This window comes from Xyrauchen texanus, chromosome 5 (assembly GCF_025860055.1).
Source record: "Xyrauchen texanus isolate HMW12.3.18 chromosome 5, RBS_HiC_50CHRs, whole genome shotgun sequence".
Taxonomy (NCBI): Eukaryota; Metazoa; Chordata; class Actinopteri; order Cypriniformes; family Catostomidae; genus Xyrauchen; species Xyrauchen texanus.
The window spans coordinates 3,319,558-3,345,876 of NC_068280.1; the positions used below are offsets into that span (position 1 = coordinate 3,319,558).

Below are 26,319 nucleotides of genomic sequence, written 5' to 3' on the forward strand. Positions count from 1 at the left end.
TCATTTCCGGGCGAAGATACTGCTAGTAAGTGGGATTCACAGTTATCTGGACTCTATGAAATATTTAGTACGTAGTATGAAATGAACACCTGAACACGTGAACACATGAAACATGAATTGCGTCATCAGTTGGACCTACGCTTGTTATTTGTGTGTCTCGTGCATGAACAACCTGTTGTGCAGATCATTTTCTCGATTCACCAATCTCTGTATGTTTAGCATGATGTATCAACGATATTAGACATGCAATCTCATGCGTTTGACCACTTGTGCTTAATTTGAAAGTCAGAGAGTTGATTTAATGGTAAACATTGTTAACAGAGGCATTGTTTGCATGCACAAATGTTATTGAGTAGAGATTAGAAATAATGCTTATGTCTAGCATAATGCCTGCTGCTTGCACAGAGTACAAGGATCAACAGTCAGAGCTCCTCTGCATTGAGTGAAGTCTGTTTAAGCTAGTATAGCAACTCTATGCACTCAAGCATGCATGTCCATAATTTAGTCTGTTTTAAGAAAATGCATGGAAAGTGTCCAATTTGTGTATGTTGTGATCATGTTGCATTTTGATATGTGTAACAATGATATGTGTAACATTTAAGACTGAAGCTGACTGATCGTGTTTGTGTTTCAGAGGATGTTGGGGTATATCTGGCAGTATTTCTATTCCTCTTGTCTACGGTTCTGGGTGAAATGGATACTCAGGCTGGTGACGGGAACATGTGAGCTACAGCGGATCTGTGCCCAGTGCAGAGCTGGAGCGCTTAGGACAACACAAATAGGTGACACACCTACTACACATTTTTGTTCCACTTCTGTTTCACATTTTAGATTAGTAGTAAAGTCATCAAAGCTATGACAATAACACAAATGGAAGTGTTGGAATGGTATCATTGTTGCTTTTCTTTGTAGAGTATTCCCTGAAGTCGTCCAAAAGCAAGGTATGCATCTCCGGTGTCTTTGTGTAACTTAAATGCAATTCAGAGTTGAATCTTATAACCTTTATTTCATTGGCCTTAACCTGCTAGCGTAGTGCTCTGATGGATAAACACGGCTTATATTAGTGCACTGTCAACATCTATAAGATTGCTGTTTTTGATTGTGTTTGATCAGGTTTTGCGAGCAGCTTTATCTTTGAAGGAGAGCGAACTGGAAGACCATCTTGCTCAAATCATTCGAGAAAAGAGAATCAAAGAGCAGAAAGATCCAACGTGAGCCTCTCTTGAAATCACAGTAAACTAACTGAAGTTGGGGGAAATACACCTGGAAAATAAAGACATTTAAATGACATTTATATTAGTCATGATATGAGTTGACCTGTGATTTTATAGTGGTCATATAATAAAATGTTTGCTTTAGTTTTACATTTACAATGGTTACAACACTGATATATATATATAGTGATGCAATGGGGGCCCAGTCATATTTTCCCCAATTCTCACATGTTTGTATTACTCAACCAAGGGAACTTAAATTAGTTGATTCAACTAAAAATGTCCCGGGCAGAGGATTTCTAGATTCTAGCATGCTTTGTGTGGGACTCGACAGGGAGAGTTAAAGTTCAAATGAAGTGTTATTTTTTGTGCCTTTGTGCAAGATGAATATAAAGTTGGAGAATTGCTAGTTTTTAATGTTTTGTCAGCTTGAGAGTTAAAGCGTTTGTGTTATGTTGTAGACTTTGGGGTTACCATAATGGTAAAAAGTGGATTGTTTGAGGACTATTAGAGTATTCTACATATTGCATTATCTATTGAGTGATTGCTGAGCTAACCGTAGCATAGTGACTAAGTTGCACTCGGTAGTGCTTACTTCCAGCATGCATTTTTAGCATGCTAAGATTTCCTGTCACTTGTAGGGATGCACCGATACCACTTTTTCTCTTCCGATACTGATGTTCGGAAATCTCAGTATCGACCGATTCCGATCCGATACCAGTGTTGTTGTTTTTGCATCATCCATCCATCCATCCATCCATCCATCCATCCATCTTCAGCTGCTTATCCGAAGTCGGGTCGCTGGGGCAGCTGCTCCAGCAGGGGGCCCCAAACTTCCCTATCCCGAGCCACATTAACCCAGCTCTGACTGGGGGACCCCGAGGTGTTCCCAGGCCAGTGTGGAGATGTAATCTCTCCACCTAATCCTGGGTCTTCCCCGAGGCCTCCTCCCAGCTGGACGTGCCTGAAACACCTCCCTAGGGAGGCGGCCAGGGGGCATCCTTACCAGATACCCAAACCACCTCGACTGACTCCTTTCGACGCAAAGGAGCAGCGGCTCTACTCCGAGCTCCTCACGGATGACTGAGCTCCTCACCCTATCTCTAAGGGAGAAGCCCGCCACCCTTCTGAGGAAGCCCATTTCGGCCGCTTGTACTCACAACCTAGTACTTTCGGTCATGACCCAGCCTTCATGACCATAGGTGAGGGTAGGAACGAAAATTGACCGGTAGATCGAGAGCTTTGCCTTCCGGCTCAGCTCTCTTTACGTGACAACGGTGTGATAGAGCGAGTGCAATACCGCCCCCGCTGCCCCGATTCTCCGCCCAACCTCCCGCTCCATTGTCCCCTCACTCGTGAACAAGACCCCGAGGTACTTGAACTCCTTCACTTGGAGTTTTTGCATAATCGGTTTATAATATCTTTACATTATTGTGTGGAAGTAATTGGGGTTACTCTTTAATATGTAAAGAAACACAAACCTCAAACTACACATTATTTCAATATAAATGTATCGCGTATTAATAAACACTTTATTGTTTACTAGTTTACTGGATAATGTATCCGTTGTCGTTCTAAATGCACATTATAAGTGAACCGAACTATTGAGCATCTACATCGGAGATGATGTTCTTGAGTAGCGCTCAAATATTGCGCACCGCGTGAAGGCTAAAATTGGCTCGTGTTTCAACAGATCAGCATCATTCACTGACGCGCTGGAGCTGCACGTGTATTTTATATATTTACTTATTAAACAGCCTTTTGTGATTCACAGAGCTATCACACATCTTCAAGTGGCTTTGAATAAAATGCACGATTCATATGAACCACTTTAATGGTGATTTTTATGGATTTGGATCGGGCTCGTCGGACCGGTACCCGATCCGTTTAAAAACGTCAGTGTTGGAGCCGATACCGATCCAGGTATCGGATCGGTGCATCCTTAGTCACTAGCTCGAATATCACTAAAAGAGTTTCATTTCAGTTATTTTAACTTGTAAAGGTTTGTTTGGTTTACTCAGTTCAGTTAGGTTTCCTCTACTTGAAGTATTTAAGTTGCAATCACATGGTCATTTTTATTTAAGGAAACTCGTTAAAATATGTGGAACAGCTGTCCATGATTGAATCCAGTTCAGCCAAATAATATATATTTTTCTGATTGTTTCACCATCAGTCGGGCCAGAGGCATTGTCATTCGTTTTGTAAATTGTGCATATTTATTGGAGTTTGACCGATGTATCGGTTTTACCAATTCGTCGGCACAGATAGTTGCTTTTTGTATCTATCGTTATTGGAAAAAAAGCAATGCTGTTAATTATTTTTTTATTATTATTCGTTTTTCTCCGTGTTCCTGTGTTATTCTATCTTTTTCATAGTTAAAAGTCATGCCTTATGCACCAAATCAAATGTAGTTTTTTGGTTATAAGTGTATCAGGAACTATATTTCTTTTGGACTCTCGTTGTTTCTGTGTCTCGTAGAAGGAAAGATCAAGAATTTTTTATTTAACATTTAATTATTTAATTAATGTACAGTTGCTGTTCTGGAAGGAAATTGGTACTGTAATTCACCAAAGTGACATTCAACTGATCACAAAGTATATTCAGGACATTACTGATGTAAAAAACAGCACCATCACTATTTGAAAAAAGTAATTTTTGATAAAATATGAAGATGTCATACATACAAAGGTGTAACTACAGTCTTCAAAGATAAAGCACAACTGTCTCTAACAAGGACAGAAAGAGATGTGGAAGACCAGATGTACAACTAAACAAGAGGATAAGTACATCAGAGTCTCTAGTTTGAGAAATAGACGCCTCACATGTCCTCCGCTGACAGCTTCATTGAATTCTACCCGCTCAACACCAGTTTCATGTACAACAGTAAAGAGAAGACTCAGGAGGACTTATGGGAAGAATTGCAAAGAAAAAGCCACTTTTGAAACAGAAAAACAAAAAGAAAAGGTTCGAGTGGGTAAAGAAACACAGACATTGGACAACAGATCATTGGAAAAGAGTGTTACGGATCTGAACCCCATTGAGCTTTTGTGGGATCAGCTAGACTGTAAGGTGTGTGTGAGAAGTGCCCGCCAAGTCACATCTATGGCAAGTGCTACAGGAAGTGTGGGGTGAAAGGTCACCTGAGTATCTGGACAAACTGACCGCTAGAATAACCGCTAGGTTCAGCAAAGCTGTCATTGCTGCACGTGGACAAACTCTTTGAAGTAGTTTAAGAAGTTATGAACATTTTTATCAAATAGTAATAGTAATTATTCACGTTATTAACGTCCTGATTATACATTGTGATCAGTTGAATGCCACTTTGGTGAATAAAAGTACCGATTTCTTTCCACAAGTGATATTTTTCTATATTATTCCAAACTTTTGGCCTCCAGTGTAAAATGTTGTGGATATTTTTAAAACAAGGTCTAGTTTTACATGCCAGAAAAATAACTCGTTGTTGAATCTCTACTTCTCTGTTACAGGTTTAAGCTGAATTTTCGCCAATGCCTTTTACAAATAAACGGCTATAATGAGCTGTTTGAGGCAGTTGAGGAACTTCGAAAGGAGGTGTTTGACTCTGATAAGGAGGAACATGAGAACATGCTCCTGAAGGTGACTTTTGTATTTAAATTTAATTTAATCTGATACCTCAGTCGAGGAGGTCAGCTGACACGAGACTAAACCAGAGTGAAAAAGTGTCAAAAGTTTGGACACACTTATGTTACTTATGTTCTTTTTACATTTGGATTTAAAGGCATTTCATTGAGTTTTTGTAATTGGTTTTGTCGACAAACATTGTGCTTGGTGACACAGCGGTTGAGGCTCTGGGTTACTGACCAGAAGGTCGGGGGTGCAACCCCCATTACTGCCAAGATGCCACTGTTGGGCCCTTGAGCAAGGCCATTGAGCCCATCTGCTCCAGTGGTGCCATATCATGGCTGACCCTTCACTCTGACCCCAGCTTAGCTGGGATATGTGAAAACAAATACATTTCACTGTATATATATGCAGAAATAACTTTGCAAATGGATTAGAATAGAAGAACAGGGAGCCCTGCAACAGATGGCATTGCCCCCCACAGACCCCCCCACTGAACATCGGGTCAGTCTGAGATTATAAGACGAGACAGAAGCCATCGAGACAGCTGAAATAGACAGAAGAACTGTGACGAATTCTCCAAGAAGCTTGAAACATCCGATCTGCCAACAACCAAGAAAAACTGTCCAGGTGTATCTAGGAGATTTGGGGATGTTTTAAAGGCACAGGTGGTCACACCGAATATTGATTTAGCCATTTTTTATGTTTACTGGACTTTCTATGACATCAAGTGATAAATTAAAACTATTTATGGCATTATTTTTGAAGACATCCTCACTATGCAAAATTTTTCACAAGTGCCTAAAACTTTTGCACAGTGCTGTGTGTATTAGAGGTTGACGATTATATATCGGTTTTACCGATTAATCGGCACAGATAGTTGCTTTTTGGGGTTATCAGCCGATGTATTATGGTTCATAGTTAAAAGTCGTGCATTGTGCACCAAATCAAGAATGTTTTCTGGTTATAACTTGGATTTTCTTTATTTTGGACTCTTGTTGTCTCTGTGCCTATCAGAGTAAGGAATGACTAAGATTTTTTTTTTTTTACATTTAATTGATAGATTTGAGAAACTATCAGCCGAGTATTCGTTTACCGACCTTTTCCACCAGCCTAGTTATCGGTATAGACAAAATCCACTATTGGTTGACCTCTAATATGTATGATATAAGATCGTCTGTGTTTTTGCCAGTTGTGGGACTTGTTAATGCCGTCAGCCAAGTTGGAGTCGAGAGTAACTAAACAGTGGGGCAACATCGGTTTCCAAGGTGATGACCCGAAGACAGATTTCAGAGGCATGGGCATGCTGGGCCTCACAAACCTTGTGTGAGTGTAACTTCTGTAATTTATGCAAGAGTCATATTTGTTTGTCTCATTGCTTTCCTGTTGCATTTCAAATGGAGTTTTTTCTTTACCCAGGTTTTTCAGCGAGACGTGCACCGATGAAGCCCGTCAGGTTCTGTCACATGCAAATCACCCCACACTCGGGTAAGTCTGACCTTTCCTCTGCTGGGCAAGACTAAGTTGTTATTAAGGGTTGTAACGTGAAGCGGAGTTGAATTGTTTACAATTGACGAGCAATATCGATATTGCCTAATATGATTAAATTGATTTATGTTCATGGGAGTGTGTAGAGCCAGAACTATCAGTTTTGTAATAGCAGTTGACTGTTTATACTGTTACATAATGTGAAACTTACTCATTCATTTTCAGTAATTATAATTTTTGGTTTGCGTCTATCATGTCTCTAATATAAAGAGGCAAAATTAAAATGAGACGAATGATTTTTCATATGTTTCAAGTATTTCATTCATTGGATTTTGCAAAAATTGGCATTGTTATCTGTTTATGTGGTGCATAAACCATTTTTGTTAAATATTCAGCTAAAATAATCCAAATCTAAAATACTCCTACCTTGACGATTAGATGTTGGTCATTTCCCCTACTCTCGGTGTTCTTTATAGCCCAAAATGGCACTAAAATGTAATACTATAATTATGTTATGTGTGTTTTGTGTTATTGCAGGTATTCATATGCAATAGTGGGCATTAATCTGACTGAGATGGCATACAGCTTAATGAAGAGTGGCGCTTTGAAGCCTCATTTCTATAACGCTGTATCTGCAAAACCTCAAATGCAGCACTTCCATCAATTCTACTGTAAGCAAGCAAACATTTCTATTTTTATGCCGTGGTTCTTTTATCTAGTTGTCCAATCATATCTTCTTCAGGAATTAGCTCGTATTAGGGCCCGAGCACAGATGGTACGAGGCATCTTTTTGTTCTTGGAGTTTATAATTTTTTTCTCAAATGAATCGCATTTTTGTGGGGCTAGACATACTTTAAAACTTTGCACATGCATCAGAAGGGGTGAAAATTTACATCTGATATGGGTTTCAGAATTAAGTGTGGTAAAATGGCTCAATAGTGCCACCTACAAACTTTCAATGATGTGCGCTTTATGCTACGTATCACCTACACATACAAAAATGGGTACACATGTGTAACATGCCAATACCTACAAAAAAGTCTCTTGGACCCATGCCCTAAACTCAACAGGAAGTCAGCCATTTTGATTTGTCTCTTCAATTTTTGCCATTTCCAGAATGTATTGACATGATTTGGAACAAAACAAAAGCAGTTTTTTGGAGCCGACTTATTTACACCCACAATTTCCAGCAGTTTCTTAGGCTGAGAGTCTCAGAATGCATCAATCTATATCATCCAAAAATGTGAAAAGTTTTCTTTACAATGATACTAAACACTTGGCCCTCCTTGTTTTTTTTTTGGTTGACTTATAAGCCTTTAATTTTGGTTATGCCACTGAAACAGGAAATCTTTAAAAACACCTTCAGAGCTTAAAGGGTTAATTTATTTAACAATAACAATTGTTTACATTGAGACATTATTTTCTTTGAGAGCATTTCCCCTTAAATCCCCATTACTATTATGCAAAAATATATAAAATGTGATTGTCACTACTGAAATGTTTAAAAAATATATATTTACATATTTCAACTATGAAGTATTTATACATCATGGTATTATGATCTTTAATGTATGACAATTAAAAAACAATGTTTACAGTTTTTTTTTAAATTCAGTTTAATTCTTGTTACTGTAAAACAATAATTATATGTTTTTCAGTAAAAATACTTGAATATTATTTATTGAAAAATACAATTTAAATAAGTATATTTACTAAAATACATGTAGTAATTATTGATTTACAGTTACAAGAATTAGACTAATTTATTATTATAATTCCCAGCAAAGTAAATCTGATATAATAATAAATAATAAATCTCATAACTGTAAGGTTTAAAAATTAACATATTTAAATTAAGCATTTATACACCATTGTATTATTTGCAGTGCTGCCTATTTATGCTGATTAAAAACAAACATATTATATATATATATATATATATATATATATTATTATTATTTATTTTTATTTTTTAATTCAGTAAAAACAAATACTGTATTATGGTAATGAGAATCACCAGTGACAATACTGGGAATTAATAAAAATAAAAAATAGACTAATTCTTGTAAATTTATTACAGAAAAAAATACTCAAAAAAAATGTATTTCAATAAAAAAAAATTAAAATATTTTTTTTAATGCAAAATATTCTTATTTTTTGGGGGGTGAAATATGACATGGACACATTTAATCTACAGAATCTTCTGTTTACTGTGTGTAGGTTACCTGGCGTACGAGTTTGATAAGTTCTGGTTGGAAGAGGAGCCAGAGAGCATCATGGAGTTCAATCGCTACCGGGAGAAGTTTCACGACAAGGTCAAAGGGCAACTCCAGGAACCAGAGGTCACTCTAATCATGACTCCGGTCCCAAAGAAGTGATTCCAGCATTCCAACACTTCTTCAAATACAGGAATGAGAATCAAACGAAAAGGAAACCTGAACAGTTGTTTTTGTTTTCTGTCAATTTCCAATTGACTCCATTAATAGTTTTTGAGTAGGGAAATGTACAATGTGCATGAAAAATGAATTAATAATTCCACAACAAAATACTGTATAAACTGTACATCAAAGGGGTTGAGCTGGCCTTTACATAGTCGGGGAGAACATTTCCACTGTGAAGGATTACTAATTCTATCATTTAGTGCATTGAAAGTAACATTTTAAACTCAAGTTCATAGATTGGCGTTCTCTAAACACTTGACCGTTTTGGTTGCGCGACTCCTGCTTCTCTTTGTAACGTTTACCCATCTCAGGAAGTTTATGATCGTAAAAATAGATCATTTTAGGAAGTTATTTTTCCTAAGCCTCCTAAATGTCTTTATATGCAGAGCATTCAACCTCTTTGCATGTTTAAGTTATTATAAACTCGACCCATCATTATCTGTACATTTTGTTGATGTGGCCTAAAACCTGAGAGTTGTACAGTATTTAATATCTAATCAGATTTGTTGTCTGTTCTGTTAATGTTGTTCAGACCTCAACTCAAATTCCAAAGTACAGCATTGGTATAGTATGCACAAACCTTTATGTAACACTCTGTCGTTGTCTTATTTAAGCAGTGTTTGGTTTTGAAGATGTAACTTTTTATTCTCGATGACCCGATTAATTTTATAGCGTTGGATTCATACCTAATGTTGAAGAATAAATGTAGCGACTGAATATAAACAAATGTTTGCATTTCTTTACTTCATGCATTTCATAAATATTACACATTAAATTTCACTAATATTAAAAGCTATTTATTTATATTAGAATATACTGTTAATCATCTGTCATGTGATTTATAAACTGTATTATCAGCAGCGATCCTAATATATCACTTGCACAAATATCACATTGTAATATTTCACATTAGGCATAAAGAAAAATATGGGAACGTTGTATAAACTTGTTTTATTTGAGGCGTTTGCTTGCATTATAGCTTTTCAGTACTGAGGCATTTCTCACTGGTGGGGTCATTACAGGGTAATGAGGATAGCAAGTTAATAGTGCTGTTTTAAACAAAGGACTAATTGATAGAAACACAAGGAAACATAAATATTACATAAACATTATATACATTAATGTATCACAAGGGGATGAGGTACAGAGCATTCTTTCATTACAATTTGTGTTTTATGATGTCATTGAGCAGCAGTTGAATTACTGAAATAAGAAACATGCCCTGAAAGAGAAAGGATGACATGATACAAGACTTGATCTTGCCACTGAAGAAAAAACGTGTGACGTGATTTTCTCACAATTGCGATTTTAAATCTTGCGGTTGTGAGTTATAATAATATATTGCGAGTATAATTTTACATTGCGAGATATAAAGTTGCAATAGGGAGAAACTGCAAAATTACGAGGTACAAAAAGTCAATTTTGTAACTATATCTCACAATTGTGACTTTATATCTCACAATTTCAATATCTCTCAATTTCGACTTTATACTTCGTAATTTAGTCAAAGTTTATCACAATTGCGACTTTGTGTCGAGACAAAATTTCAACATCGTTTCTTGCAGTTGCGACTTTATATCTCGTAATGTCAAAACTTGAAAATGTAAATTCGCAACTATATCTTACACATTATATCTCACATTTATGACTTTATATCTTGCAGTTGTGAGTTATAATAATATATTGCGAGTATAATTTTGCAACTACATTTTACATTATTAAAAGACATTGCGAGATATAAAGTTGCAATAGGGAGAAACAATGTCAAAATTACGAGGTACAAAAGGTCAAAATTCTCGAAATGATGACTATTTCTCATAATTGCAATTTTGTACCTCACAATTGTGACTTTATATCTTACAATTTCAACATCTCTCAATTTCGACTTTTTATGTTGTATATTTGACATTCTCACAATTTCAATGGAAATTGTGAAATATATCACAACTGTATCTCACACATTATATCTCACATTTATGACTTTATAGCTCACAATTTTGACTATTTCTCTAAATTTCATAATTTCAACATCGTTTCTTGCAGTTGCGACTTTATATCTCGTAATGTCAAAACTTGAAAATTTCAAAATGTAAATTCGCAACTATATCTTACACATTATATCTCACATTTATGACTTTATCTTGCAGTTGTGAGTTATAATAATATATTGCGAGTATAATTTTGCAACTACATTTTACATTATTAAAAGACATTGCGACATATAAAATTGCAATAGGGAGAAACAATTTCAAAATTACGAGGTACAAAAAGTCAAAATTCCCGAAATTATGACTATATCTCGTAATTGCGACTATTTCTCGTAATTGCAATTTTGTACCTCACAATTGTGACTTTATATCTTACAATTTCAACATCTCTCAATTTCGACTTTTTATGTTGTATATTTGACATTCTCACAATTTCAATGGAAATTGTGAAATATATCACAACTGTATCTCACACATTATATCTCACATTTATGACTTTATCTTGCAGTTTTGAGTTATAATAATATATTGCGAGTATAATTTTGCAACTACATTTTACATTATTAAAAGACATGGCGAGATACAAAGTTGCAATAGGGAGAAACAATGTCAAAATTACGAGGTACAAAAGGTAAAAATTCTCTCAATTATGACTATATCTCGTAATTGCGACTTTATTTCTCGTAATTGCGACTATTTCTCGTAATTGCAATTTTGTACCTCACAATTGTGACTTCGTAATTTAGTCAAAGTTGATCAAAATTGCGACTTTATATCTCGTAATGTCAAAATTTCAAAATTAAAAAATGTACATTCGCAACTATATCTTACACATTATATCTCATAATTATGAATTTATATCTTGCAGTTGTGAGTTATAATAATATATTGCGAGATATAAAGTTGCAATAGGGAGAAACAATGTCAAAATTACGAGGTACAAAAAGTCAAAATTCTCAAATATATCTCGTAATTGCGAATTTATGTCTAGTAATTGCAATTTTGCACCTCACAATTGTGACTTTATATCTTACAATTTCAACAACGAATGTAAATTCGCAACTATATCTCACACATTATATCTCACAATTATGAATTTACATATCGCAATGTCGAAATCGCACACATTATTTCTCGCAATTGCACGTTTTCTTGTTTTTTTTATTGACTTTATATCTTGCAGTTGTGAGTTATAATAATATATTGCAAGTATAATTTTGCAACTACATTTTACTTTATAAAATTTCGACATTGCGAGATAATCTCACAATTGTAACTTTAATCTCGCAATTTCGTAATTTTGACATTGTTTCTCACAACTGTAACTTTATATATCGCAATGTCGAAATCGCACACGTTATTTCTCACAATTGCACGTTTTCTTGTTTTTTTATTGCGAGATATAAACAATATGAACATTAGAATCGCAATTGCGAGAAATAGTCACAATTGTGGAAAAAGTCAGAATTGACTTTTATATTTTTATTCTATGGTGGGATATGGCTCCCACAAGAGTTGTTGCTTCTATTAAATGGATCCTGAAGCATCTTGTGTTGTCAACTCCCAAATCTGAATGAATTGTTTGGAAGCTGCTGCCAGATCTTCATCTCCAGTTTTCATCACGCTGTCAGAGAGGTGTTTTAAAAAGGCTGTTACTAATGTCTATGTGGTCACTTCGATTCTGTTCCTGTACATCATCATGGCTCTCTTCAGCTGCTCGAACGACACAAACATCACCACGTTCCAGGAACCCAACCGCAGGAATGATGGAACAAAGCTAAACGAAAGAAAAGTTTTGTCTGTTAGTCATAGTCAGAAATCATTATATACTGGATACTGGGCTACATAATGTTATTTTAGGAATATGTGTAACTCAAGTAATGTACTCGAAAGTCAGTATTTGTAATCTAACCCTAGCCTAACCCTAACCACCCTAATGTAGAATTCGTTACACTACATTTTGTACTAAAAAGTAACTAGATTACAGTAATGTATTACTTTGATGTCAAAATTACAATTGATAATTTGATTATCATAATAGTTTGTTGGGTAATGCATAATGATCCCATACATGCTAAACTCGTATATATAAATGTGTTACAATTTATCAGTAAATGGACACTGTTCTTAAGGGGGGCATCTTCCCCATCTTCCACTATCTTTTGAAAACATGTCATCTCTCACCCTTTGTAGAAGGCAGTCGGTCCCTCTTTAGTCATCATAGTCCAGGCGCAGTTGATGGAGCTTTTGTATTGACCAGGAGGAGAGTTCATGTATCGAGTCTTCACCACATCCACAGGAGATGCGATCACTGTGGTGATGAAACCGGCTCCAAACGCAGACACAAAATGACATGGTAGATTGTCTGTGAAACAGAACAGGAGAGAGAACATTTAGAAATGTTACTGAACTGACTAGTGTTTCTAAAATGTGTTCTTGAACTACTGCTTTTTTATAATCTTTTTTTTGTTTGCTAGAACAAAATTTCACACTTTATATTAGGTGTCTTACTACTTTAACATTACAATACATACAACACAATGTATTTATAGTATAATGATATGTTGTACTGCATTCTCACAAGATTGATGTTACAAAGGTTGAAGTACATTACGGTTATTTGAGGTAGGGTTTAGGGTAAGGGTTATGGTAGGGTTTAGGGTAAGGGTTGAGGTAGGGTTAAGGGTTGAGGTAGGGTTTAGGGTAAGGGTTGAGGTTAGGGTGTGAGGTTAAGGTTTAGGGTAAGGGATGAGGTTAGGGTTTAAGTTGAGGTGTGAGGTAGGGTTTAGGGTAAGGGATGAGGTTTGGGTTTAAGTTGAGGTGTGAGGTAGGGTTTAGGGTAAGGGATGAGGTTAGGGTTTAAGTTGAGGTGTGAGGTAGGGTTTAGGGTAAGGGATGAGGTTTGGGTTTAAGTTGAGGTGTGAGGTAGGGTTTAGGGTAAGGGATGAGGTTAGGGTTTAGGTTGAGGTGTGAGGTAGGGTTTAGGGTAAGGGATGAGGTTAGGGTTTAGGTTGAGGTGTGAGGTTAGGATTTAAGTTGAGGTGTGAGGTTAGGGTTTAGATTGAGGTGTGAGGTTAGGGTTTAGGGTAAGGGATGAGGTTAGGGTTTAGGTTGAGGTGTGAGGTAGGGTTTAGGGTAAGGGATGAGGTTAGGGTTTAGGTTGAGGTGTGAGGTAGGGTTTAGGTAGGGTTTAGGGTAAGGGATGAGGTTAAGGTTGAGGTGTGAGGTTATGGTTTAGGGTAAGGGATGAGGTTAGGGTTTAAGTTGAGGTGTGAGGTAGGGTTTAGGGTAAGGGATGAGGTTTGGGTTTAAGTTGAGGTGTGAGGTAGGGTTTAGGGTAAGGGATGAGGTTAGGGTTTAGGTTGAGGTGTGAGGTAGGGTTTAGGTAGGGTTTAGGGTAAGGGATGAGGTTAAGGTTGAGGTGTGAGGTTATGGTTTAGGGTAAGGGATTAGGTTTAGGTTGAGGTGTGAGGTTAGGGTTTAGGGTAAGGGATGAGGTTAAGTTTGAGGTGTGAGGTAGGGTTTAGTGTATGGGTTGAGGTGTGAGGTAGGGTTTAGGGTAAGGGATTAGGTTTAGGTTGAGGTGTGAGGTTAGGGTAAGGGATGAGGTTAAGGTTGAGGTTGAGGTAGGGTTTAGTGTATGGGTTGAGGTTGAGGTTGAGGTGTGAGGTAGGGTTTAGGGTAAGGGATTAGGTTTAGGTTGAGGTGTGAGGTTAGGGTTTAGGTAGGGTTTAGGGTAAAGGATGAGGTTGAGGGTAAGGGATGAGGTTTGGGTTTAAGTTGAGGTGTGAGGTAGGGTTTAGGGTAAGGGATGAGGTTAGGGTTTAGGTTGAGGTGTGAGGTTAGGGTTTAGGGTAAGGTTTGAGGTAGGGTTAAGGGTTGAGGTAGGGTTTAGGGTAAGGGATGAGGTTAAGGTTTAGGTTGAGGTGTGAGGTTAGGGTTTAGGGTAAGGGATGAGGTTAGGGTTTAGGTTGAGGTGTGAGGTAGGGTTTAGGGTAAGGGATGAGGTTAGGGTTTAGGTTGAGGTGTGAGGTAGGGTTTAGGTAGGGTTTAGGGTAAGGGATGAGGTTAAGGTTGAGGTGTGAGGTTATGGTTTAGGGTAAGGGATGAGGTTAGGGTTTAAGCTGAGGTGTGAGGTAGGGTTTAGGGTAAGGGATGAGGTTTGGGCTTAAGTTGAGGTGTGAGGTAGGGTTTAGGGTAAGGGATGAGGTTAGGGTTTAGGTTGAGGTGTGAGGTAGGGTTTAGGTAGGGTTTAGGGTAAGGGATGAGGTTAAGGTTGAGGTGTGAGGTTATGGTTTAGGGTAAGGGATTAGGTTTAGGTTGAGGTGTGAGGTTAGGGTTTAGGGTAAGGGATGAGGTTAAGTTTGAGGTGTGAGGTAGGGTTTAGTGTATGGGTTGAGGTGTGAGGTAGGGTTTAGGGTAAGGGATTAGGTTTAGGTTGAGGTGTGAGGTTAGGGTAAGGGATGAGGTTAAGGTTGAGGTTGAGGTGTGAGGTAGGGTTTAGTGTATGGGTTGAGGTTGAGGTTGAGGTGTGAGGTAGGGTTTAGGGTAAGGGATTAGGTTTAGGTTGAGGTGTGAGGTTAGGGTTTAGGTAGGGTTTAGGGTAAAGGATGAGGTTGAGGTTGAGGTGTGAGGTTAGGGTTTAGGGTAAGGGTTGAGGTAGGGTTTAGGGTAAGGGATGGGGTTTAGGTTGAGGTGTGAGGTTAGGGTTTAGGGTAAGGTTTGAGGTAGGGTTAAGGGTTGAGGTAGGGTTTAGGGTAAGGGATGAGGTTAAGGTTTAGGTTGAGGTGTGAGGTTAGGGTTTAGGGTAAGGTTTGAGGTAGAGTTAAGGGTTGAGGTAGGGTTTAGGGTAAGGTTTGAGGTTAAGGTTGAGGTTGAGGTGTGAGGTTAGGGTTTAGGGTAAGGGATGAGGTTAAGCTTTAGGTTGAGGTGTGAGGTTAGGGTTTAGGGTATGGGTTGAGGTTGAGGTTGAGGTGTGAGGTAGGGTTTAGGGTAAGGGATGGGGTTTAGGTTGAGGTGTGAGGTTAGGGTTTAGGTAGGGTTTAGGGTAAGGGATGAGGTTAAGGTTGAGGTTGAGGTGTGAGGTTAGGGTTTAGGGTAAGGTTTGAGGTAGGGTTTAGGGTAAGGGCTGCTCATGATTTCCTACATATTACAATTCAGAGTTAAACTTTTTTAATGAGTTAATAATTACAGAGTGCACCTTCAAGTCTTATGTTCATTGAATTTAATTTATTTCACATTTTTTATTAAGCATTAAACAAAATTTTAGAAAGTTTATGCTTAAAACAACATGATCACAGGGCAGCTTGAAAGTTTCGGTGCCCTGACATTTAGGCCATTCTGACGAGTTACTGACAAGCACCATTTCCCATTAGACATCTTTGCATCAACAAATTTGTGTTTACTTTTTCCTGTAGCGCAACTGATAGTGTGTTCCATTAGCAGCCTCCAAGACACAGGTTCTGGTCCCATGGGAACCAGGAATTAATCATGTTCACTTAAAAAATTTATGAGCTCGATTCAGAGGTTGCATTGTCCTGTAAGATTAAACATTTATTCCACTAACTGTTAGGTTTAGGTTTGGTGTTTGGGTTAGGGCATGTGATTAATGCATTCTTTTGGACTATTACATAATTAACAACTAATAAACAACTTGCTTTTGGCGCCCCTCTGTGGACATTTCACCTGGAAACTGGAGCTCACAAATACGTTTAACAACACTTACAGCTTTGGCCACCGGGGGCAGTGATTCGAATTTCAGTAAGCACAGATTGATTTCAGCAGAACAACTTTCTATATACCGTCGCTGAATTCACACTGAGATCAGTCTGTTTTAAACAAGAAACAATACTTTGCCAAAAGGGTAAGCTAAACTTAATTCAATATATATTACCTGAAAACAAGACTTTTTCACATAAACAATTTTGCTTCTTAAGTAAATGTATCTTTTTTTAAGGACCTTTGGGTGGTTTTACTGGAAAACAACAACAAAAATACTGATAAATAAAATGATTTTTTGCTGTGCACATTTTAATCTGCAGAATTAATGATAAAATCAGCATAAAAACATCTATCTGGGTCTGGTTAATCTAGCCTATGTCACAGGAATTTGATTCTTAGAGACACATCATCATCTATTTGCAAGCTCCTTCACACCTTTGCCCTTATTTACAGGACTTTCACTACACATGTGCTGATATGATTGCTTGCTGATCTAGACACCAAAGCATGACACATCATTATCTTATCAAGTGAAAGAAAGATAAGAGCAAACTCATAACTCAAAGAGGTTTGTACCGGTTCTTTCTAACATTGCTCCACACTAGTTGTTCTCAGTAGTACACTAAAGAGAGGGTGTGATTTGGGTTTTGACCAATCAGAGATCGTTCAAGCTGTGTCTCCTTATGGACAGTTGGCCTGATTTACAGGCGGTTTCCTTGTCCAGTAACGCTTGCCATGTGTTTTGGATTTGTAAATCACTATCTTCTGAGTACAAGTTTCAGGTGTGGAGCATACCTGACAGAAGTTTGTGCTTGAGAATGGCTTCCTTGATCAGATCGTAGGACACCAGTTCTGTGCAGTTGACCAGAGCGTTTCTTGTGATGTTGGGAAGAGTTCCTGTGAGGGGAAGACAAATAAAATCTTAATGTGAGGTTTTCCTAAATCATAGAACTGATTCTGATAGTGAGCTGCCTACATAGACAGCATTTTAATGCATCATAGACGTGCTCCAGATGTAAAGTTTGTTTCAAAAAGGCTCAAATATGCTGGTTTATCCTTACAGATTCTAAGGCAACATCAAATGTATCTTTCACAGAGAAGAAAATGCCATAATGCACTGACAAGCTCAGTTAAAAAAATCCAGCAAGAAAAACATTGTTTATAAATACACTTAGAATTCATTTAATGCTGAAACGTCAATAAAAATAGTTTTAATTTAAAATTGACTATTTTCCTACATTTTTGTGTGTACAATGTATTTTTATTCACGTACAAAAATCGAGAGTTCATGGCAAATTTGCTGCAAACTTGCCGTAAATTCTCCACTGATAAATTTCACATGCAAATGAGCTTTGCGGTAAACTCGCAGTAAATTGTACATCGTTTCCAAAGGTTTGCTGGAGGTTCAGTACTACCGGCGAAGAGCTGAAAACTTCTGGCAAACATTTGCGGTGAATCAAAAGCTCAATTGCATGTGAAAATAACGAGCGGCAAATTTGCAGCAAGTTTGCAGCTAGTTTAGATTTTTTGTAAAGGGGCTTATTCGAGTATTGCATTGTTAGCTTAGCAACATGCTAATTCGAAATTCTTGCAAAATAAATTATAATTTTTATTGTACTTACAATTCGTTCAATACTGAAAAACTATCTATAAAAGTAGTTTGATCTAATGGATAAATGTACTCCAAATTAGTGTTATGATTCTTAATGCTAACATCAAACACTATTGAAACCTTGGGGAGAAGATAAGTAGCATTGCTGCTAATTTAACTATAATTTTCAGTAGTGTGAAAGTAGTTTAGCTATTTTCACAATAGCTTTTCCAGTAATGAGCTACATTTTCGAACAATTAGCGCTATAGCGTCACAAAACGCTACATTTGTCACATTGTACGAATGCTGCAATAGAGCAGAGGGAGTAATCAAACATGCACACATAAACCGCCCTCTCTTTCTCTCATGTAGCGCTGGGAACACCCAATCACATAAATAATCCCTTTTATTTAGCGTTGGTTATTATTTTGGTTCTTTCAGGCGTTTCATGTTAATAAATGATTCACTGATTTACTTTAGCCCTCAACAGCCTTAAAATATTAACATTATTTTGGGTATGAGTGTTAAACTGAGTTTGGCTAATCAACCTAAAACTAGCGGCAATGCCTCGCGTGTATGTTAAACGTTCTTCATAAACTACAATGCTGAGTGCAAAGTGTATAGTGTAACACATTGTGCACAATGCACAGCAGTGTTGTGGTCAAGTCACTAGACCTCGAGTCTGTGTCGAGTCAAAATCACCAATATCTATCTGTCTGTCCGCCTGCCCGCCCGTCTGTCCGTCTGTCTATCTATCTATCTACCCACCCACCCATCCATCCACCCACCTACCCATCCATCCATCCATCCATCCATCCATCCATCCATCCATCCACAGACCCATCCATCTATCAATCTATCTACCCACCCGCCCACGGACCCATCCATCTACCCACCCATCCATCCATCCATCCATCCATCTAACCACCCATCCATCCACTCACAGACCCATCCATCCATCCATCCATCCATCCATCCATCCATCCATCCACCCACAGACCCATCCATCTATCCATCTACCCACCCATCCATCCATCCATCCACCCACAGACCCATCCATCCATCCATCCATCCATCCATCTAACCACCCACCCACCCATCCATCCACCCACAGACCCATCCATCCATCCATCCATCCATCCACCCACAGACCCATCCATCCATGCATCCACCCACATACCCATCCATCCATCCAACCACCTACCCACAGACCCATCCATCCATTCACCCACAGACCATCCGTCCGTCTGTCTGTCCATCCATCCACCCACAGACCCATCCATCCATCCACCCACAGACCCATTCATCCACCCATCCACCCACAGACCCATCCATCCATCCACCCACAGACCCATCCATCCATCCATCCACCCACAGACCCATCCATCCATCCATCCACCCACAGACCCATTCATCCATCCATCCACCCACAGACCCATCCATCCATCCACCCACAGACCCATCCATCCATCCACCCACCCACAGACCAGTTCGTCAGTCCGTCATCCATCCATCCAACCATCTATATCGCAATATTGTATATTGGCCTACACAATAATCAAGGAAATAAAAAATGAGATGTCAGAAAAATAACTTTCAACTGTAAACAACTGTGATTTCTTGCCATTTATTTGAATTTTATTTATTTATTTATTCTCAGCTTTTGTCTTTTAGTGTTATATTATCAAAATTCTTTATAATTCAGGCATTGTAGCAATTCACATGATTTTTCATGGATGGATGTTTGTCCTTTTAACAATGGGATTATACACTCACCTAAAGGATTATTAGGAACATCATACTAATACTGTGTTTGACCCCCTTTCGCCTTCAGAACTGCCTTAATTCTACGTGGCATTGATTCAACAAGGTGCTGAAAGCATTCTTTAGAAATGTTGGCCCATATTGATAGGATAGCATCTTCCAGTTGATGGAGATTTGTGGGATGCACATCCAGGGCACGAAGCTCCCGTTCCACCACATCCCAAAGATGCTCTATTGGGTTGAGATCTGGTGTCTGTGGGGGCCATTTTAGTACAGTGAACTCATTGTCATGTTCAAGAAACCAATTTGAAATGATTCGAGCTTTGTGACATGGTGCATTATCCTGCTGGAAGTAGCCATCAGAGGATGGGTACATGGTGGCCATAAAGGGATGGACATGGTCAGAAACAATGCTCAGGTAGGCCGTGGCATTTAAACGATGCCCAATTGGCACTAAGGGGCCTAAAGTGTGCCAAGAAAACATCCCCCACACCATTACACCACCACCACCAGCCTGCACAGTGGTAACAAGGCATGATGGATCCATGTTCTCATTCTGTTTATGCCAAATTGTGACTCGACCATCTGAATGTCTCAACAGAAATCGAGGATGGGTACCCGGTGGGGTCTTCTGCTGTTGTAGCCCATCCGCCTCAAGGTTGTGCGTGTTGTGGCTTCACAAATGCTTTGCTGCATACCTCGGTTGTAACGAGTGGTTATTTCAGGCAAAGTTGCTCTTCTATCAGCTTGAATCAGTCGGCCCATTCTCCTCTGACCTCTAGCATCAACAAGGCATTTTCTCCCACAGGACTGCCGCATACTGGATGTTTTTCCCTTTTCACACCATTCTTTGTAAACCCTAGAAATGGTTGTGCGTGAAAATCCCAGTAACTGAGCAGATTGTGAAATACTCAGACCGGCCCGTCTGGCACCAACAACCATGCCACGCTCAAAATTGCTTAAATCACCTTTCTTTCCCATTCTGACATTCAGTTTGGAGTTCAGGAGATTGTCTTGACCAGGACCACACCCCTAAATGCATTGAAGCAACTGCCATGTGATTGGTTGATTAGATAATTGCATTAATGAGAAATTGAACAGGTGTTCCTAATAATCCTCTAGGTGAGTGTATAACTCTTTTAGCCTACATTTGTCACACAAGCCAGTCTCCATCACTATGTAAAACTGCACCTGTCATGAACGCATGAACACAACATGATCTTATGTTCCCATTATAATTGTAACTCGTAATAATGATACATACGTATTTTCTATGTATGTGCCGCCACATAGTTTCTGAAAAATACTTTATGCATTCTAGATTAAACTTGTGCAGGTAAGATTTCTACTGAAGTGAAAGTTTTGAGAGGACTTTAGTCACAACGTGTTCTTTGCTATCGGTTTCTATCGTTTGATTTGCTCATGTCTCTAACATTGTCAGTGAGCATCAGAATATCATTCTTACAGTACGACTTTAACCATGTCTTATGCACCACCGACCAAATGGCGAGTTGATTCCTCAAAATCCAGTATTCTCCTTCGCTATACCACGTCTACGAAATCCGTGTCCCAGCGCAGAGATTCGAGCTTGTGCAACCGGTACATGGCATGACATGCAAATAATCTCAAGCCATAAAAAGGTAGAACGCAAAAGTTAATGGTTGTAACGAGTCCTCTCCTCCAATCAGAATGCACCCAAAGCTCGAGTCCAAGTCTGAGTCATTAGTGTTTAAGTCCGAGAAGAGTCACGAGTCATCAATATCGCGACTCGAATCAGACTTGAGTCCGAGTCCTGGACTCGAGTACTACAGAACTGGTGCATAGTGTGTCATTTGGGACATTGTTTTGCTATCTTCCCCTAACACGTATTTAAACCTTGACTTTTCCATGCTATTTGCATGAGGAACACCATTTGTAGGATGCACAGAGTTGCTCCCTATGTGGACCGTCCCAAATTGGCCACTTATGAGGTTCCATTTCAAAGGTGGTTGCCAATGAAGGCCATCGACAGCAAAGCAGCTCACAAGGTTTTGAAACAGAGCCTGAGTTACTGAAACTGTCCTAAAGTGAAATATAACCTTTGCAAACAGCATACAGACCTTTCCACAAGCCTCTGAGGCCCTCCTGTTTGAAGATCTGTCTGTAGGCCTGCATGGTCCCCTTGTAGCGCCGTCCCACACCCTGCAGGTTCATCTGGGCCTGGAAACGCACTTTCACGACGTCTGTGGGCTGGGCTATGGAAACAGCCATGGCTCCAGTGGTGCAGCCAGCTATAATCCTGATACCCACATTGGGATCTACAAGGCAAAACTTAATATTTAAGCAAAAGTCTCTTTTTAAATCTAGATTAAATCTCATCGCTGTCTATTAGAGCGATCCCCTATGGGATTATGTACACAGTACAGATTTATTTTACTCACTGTCTTTGCCCCTTGTGTAGAAGCTCTTGACGTTGTCATACAAGCCGATTCGTATAGAAGCAAACGCCATCTGTCTGTGCAGTCCAGCTACTAAGCCGTTGTAGAGCGAGCGCGGCCCCTCCGTTCTCACCATGGTGCTGATGGTACCAAACACTCCTTTGTAACGGATGCCAGTCGCTGCTCCCGTTATTGCTTTCTCTCCCTGGATCTAGAAGAATCCAGCAACACAGAACATTTTGAACGGTTCTTTGGAAAAACCATCTACGTGCTGGTGCTTCAAAGAACCTAAAACTAATACAATATAATGAAACTCATGTATTATAATAATTTATATCAATTGCTTTGTTTATAATATTGTTATTAACATAGCTGTTCTGCCTCTATTCAGAATGAAGCGTTTGTACCTGCAGTCGAACTTTGGCGGTGTCCAGAGGGAAGGTGACTAAATCACCGATGCAGGCGGCTGTTCCTGCACTGAGCACCTTCACCCCCAGAGGAGGAGGCACATCGGATGGCTTCAGACCCACCATAATGACAGCTGCAACACACAGAGTTGGAGGTTTTACACTGGAATGCTATTTATAAAATACACTACATTTACAAAGCATGCATATTTGCACCAATTAAAGATCAAAATATTTCAGCTAGTGCGTTTTGTTTTTTTATCCCCTTTTCTCCCTAATTTGGAACGCTCAATTCCCACTACTTAGTAGATCCTCGTGGTGGTGCGGTTGCCTCCGCTTCTAAGACCGTCAATCCGCGCATTTGATCACGTGACTCATTGTGCATGACGCCGCGGAGACTCACAGCATGTGGAGGCTCATGCTACTCTCCACGATCCACACACAACTCACCACACGCCCCATTGAGAGAACCACTAATCACCACCACGAGGAGGTTACCCCATGTGACTCTACCCTCCCTAGTAACCGGCCCGATTTGGTTGCTTAGGAGACCTCGCTGGAGTCAAACTCGCGACTCAGAATCCCTACTAGTGTGATATTTATAAAAATCTATTAAATATAATATTAAAAAATATATTAAACCATTATAAACAAGGTTTTACATTAGTTTGTAATATTTTATAGAAAATGAACATAATATTTACAAAATATAATTTTTACATAAATTAATAGACACATATTTAATGCATTTCATATAATTTCAATAATAATATTAAAATGTATTATAATTAAATAAATAAATAATAAATATAAAAAATAATAACATGAAACATTTAAAAATTTAAATGTTTACATAATATTTAGAATATGTAGAGATGATCTGCTATAACACTTGAAATGTACAATTATTTTTACATAAATGTATATAAAATTAAATCTTAAAAAGTTTGTAATTCAGTTATTATAATTAAATAATTTAACATATTTCAGCTAGCTTGCTTGGTGGAATACCTATAAAATATTTTTTTATATAATAAATATTTTAAAAAGTAATAAAGTAAAACTTTAAAACATTCAAATATTTTTGTATTCTTTAACACAATATTATGTAGAGATTATCTGATATAATACATATTAAACAATATTATTTATACATTTATATAATATTGTGAAAGACATTTAATGCATGAAAATTGTTTACAATTTAAATGATATTAATGTATTATTAAATAATTTAAAATATTTAATCTAGCGTGTTTAGTGTAATACCTATAAAATGTACTGTATATTTTATATTATAAATATTAAAACGTAATAAATTAAAATACTTTAAAACATTAAAAATAATGTTTTTATATTTATTTTAACATATTATTTAGATTATCTGATATAATACATTAAACAGTATATTATTTGTACATACATTTATATAATATTATGAAAGACATATTTAATGCATGCAGATTTTTACCATTTAAATTACTATATTAATGTATTATAATTTAATAATTTAAATACAATATTTCAGCTACGTTGTCAGTGTGATAGAGTGTATAAAATCACTTTTTAAATGATAAATATGATTAAAAATAATACATTAAAATACTTTAAAACATTAAAAATAACATTTTACATTATTTATACATAATAATTCAAATTAAATGGAGATTATTTAGATTACCTTCTAAAATGCATCATTTTACAGGATATTTACACACTTTTTACAGAAAATATTTGACATTATATTTACAGTATTTTTACTTAAAAAGAATAGAAACAGATTCTTAACTGACTGGAGATCGGATTCCTCTGTGATGATGAAAACTGGAGCTTTGGAGAGAGAAGGAGACATGCTGCCTTTCTTTATATATCATTATCCGGCAGCTCTCACTCAGGGAGGTGTTCCTCTAGGAGAGATTACTGGCCAACACAAAGTCCACCCTCAAACTGAGAGGCAATGTCTAAAACATCCCACATCCTGATAAACATTGTTATTTCTACTCAGTGAACACAAAGCTAGAGACATCTCAATGTAAAGTTTGAATTATTTCAAGATATTGCAGTGTTTAACTACATCAACACACCAAATCACTCATGCCAAGATTAACAATGATCAACTTATTTGTGTTAAAACATACATTTCAGATTTGAAGACGTATATAGAAGAGAATAAAGTGGCTTAAATGAATCATGCAGATGCACTGAAGAAGGTAAACAAAGCTCTCAGCCAATAGGAGCGATGGGGGAAAGTCAAGTAAGGTCTATAAGATGATTGGCCTCATGGCAGGGTGGGGTACAGTATGGTATGGGTCAAATAACAAACATATAGGCTTGCAAATGAACCACCTGAGCCCTGAAGGGCATTGATAAAACCTTAGGCACGTTGCATTTTCTAGGTTTAATGGTGGCTTTTAACAGATCTGGACCAACTCCATGCATGAGCTGTCAGTCGACAGCGCCTGCAAGTCGCCCACCCATTAAAAGTGAAGCCAAACCAATAGGAGCGTGGTCTTTAAGGAAAGCGCCCGCAGCTCAACAGATTGTAATGGGTTGAACGGGGAGTTCAGCACCAGATTTAAGTCCCATGTCGGCACCATATCAGGGCTAGGGGGGTTCAAACGGCTCGCTATCCTAAGGAATTTTATGTGGTGGCTGCGTAGTGGGCTAAAGCACATAACTGGGAATCAGAAGGTTGCTGGTTCAATCCCCCACAGCCACCACCATTGTGTCCTTGAGCAAGGCACTTAACTCCAGGTTGCTCCGGGGAGATTGTCCCTGTAATAAGTGCACTTAATAAGTCGCTTTGGATAAAAGCTTCTGCCAAATGCATAAATGTAAATGTTAATGTTTGCCTATCGAGCCAGCACCCAAGGCGTGGTATGCGGAGATAATTGCAATGTAAACCTTGAGCATTGACAGGGTAAGACCAGCATCCAGCCGCTCTTAAAGGAACGTCAAAATCTCAGCTATAGGGCAATTCACCAGGTCTATACCATGTGAAGGCATCTAGTGGACAGTGCTCTAGCCTGTGAAATGGTGTTCATTACCGAATAGCCAATTTTGTCTCGTCCAATGTGCTCAGAGGCCACATGTGTAGGTTCCACAACTCTCGCTGGGGATGCCAAACCATGCATTGTGCTTGAGAGAGAAGGTCTCTCCTCAGCAGTATTTCCCATGGAGGGCTGTCTAGTATTTCTATCATCTCCAGAAACCAGGACTGATTGGACCATGCTGATGATAGAATGGAGGAGCACCGAGGGAAAAGCATACTTACGTTTCGCCGGCCATTCGTGAGCCAGCGTGATCTAAGAATGTGTGTGAACGTCACGTGTTTGTACAATGGGCACTTTTTTCTCTTTTGTGAGAGTACTCTTTATTTGAGTAATGCACACAGTTCTTCGGCTCTGGGCCATGAATAACGGCAAGCTCTGGGCTCCTCTTCACGGGGCTGGGCATGTCAGGAGTGTTTCTGGTGCCCGGACGGGCTGAGATGGCACGTGCTTACACTTGAGCCATGGTTTGCATGGCTTCACAGATGGCTTAGTAGTAGCTTTCAGCTTCTCTGGGGCAGCGAGAGATGGTTTCTTTGCTGGGCGCTGACCGGAATTAGATCGGAAGTGTGCCGGGAAAGGGGAAGTGCTACTGCTCTTTGGCAGAAAGTGTTTCATCGCTTGAGACCGCTTTTGCA

The 26,319-nt window shown here is 38.4% G+C and overlaps 2 protein-coding genes and 1 long non-coding RNA gene across 7 annotated transcripts; 2 read left to right on the top strand and 1 right to left on the bottom strand.

The window, feature by feature from the left end:
- On the top strand, positions 1 to 9,452 carry elmod2 (ELMO/CED-12 domain containing 2). Of its 4 annotated transcripts, none has more exons than XM_052127140.1 (9): positions 1 to 25; positions 635 to 782; positions 913 to 941; positions 1,114 to 1,211; positions 4,700 to 4,829; positions 6,007 to 6,140; positions 6,234 to 6,302; positions 6,840 to 6,973; positions 8,523 to 9,452. In XM_052127140.1, the coding sequence occupies exons 2-9, from the start codon at positions 638 to 640 to the stop codon at positions 8,678 to 8,680; spliced, it is 897 nt and encodes a 298-aa protein (XP_051983100.1). In that variant the 5' UTR covers positions 1 to 25; positions 635 to 637; the 3' UTR covers positions 8,681 to 9,452. The 4 variants fall into 4 exon arrangements, with proteins under 4 accessions (XP_051983100.1, XP_051983102.1, XP_051983099.1 ...); XM_052127142.1 differs by lacking the exon at positions 1 to 25 and adding an exon at positions 77 to 209; XM_052127139.1 differs by lacking the exon at positions 1 to 25 and adding an exon at positions 206 to 304.
- A 223-nt stretch (positions 9,453 to 9,675) lies between these two features.
- ucp1 (uncoupling protein 1) lies at positions 9,676 to 24,552 on the bottom strand. Its single transcript, XM_052127269.1, has 7 exons — positions 24,425 to 24,552; positions 22,632 to 22,765; positions 22,228 to 22,435; positions 21,907 to 22,104; positions 17,248 to 17,349; positions 12,916 to 13,096; positions 9,676 to 12,508 (listed from the first exon to the last, which is right to left on the bottom strand). Exons 2-7 carry the CDS (start codon positions 22,755 to 22,757, stop codon positions 12,394 to 12,396), a joined length of 930 nt encoding a protein of 309 aa, XP_051983229.1. The 5' UTR covers positions 22,758 to 22,765; positions 24,425 to 24,552; the 3' UTR covers positions 9,676 to 12,393.
- On the top strand, positions 13,105 to 17,032 carry LOC127644208 (uncharacterized). Of its 2 annotated transcripts, none has more exons than XR_007970628.1 (3): positions 13,105 to 14,190; positions 14,953 to 15,088; positions 15,292 to 17,032. It is a non-coding gene; the product is annotated as an uncharacterized LOC127644208 (long non-coding RNA). The 2 variants fall into 2 exon arrangements; XR_007970629.1 differs by lacking the exon at positions 15,292 to 17,032 and adding an exon at positions 15,163 to 15,188.
- Positions 24,553 to 26,319: the final 1,767 nt, after the last annotated feature.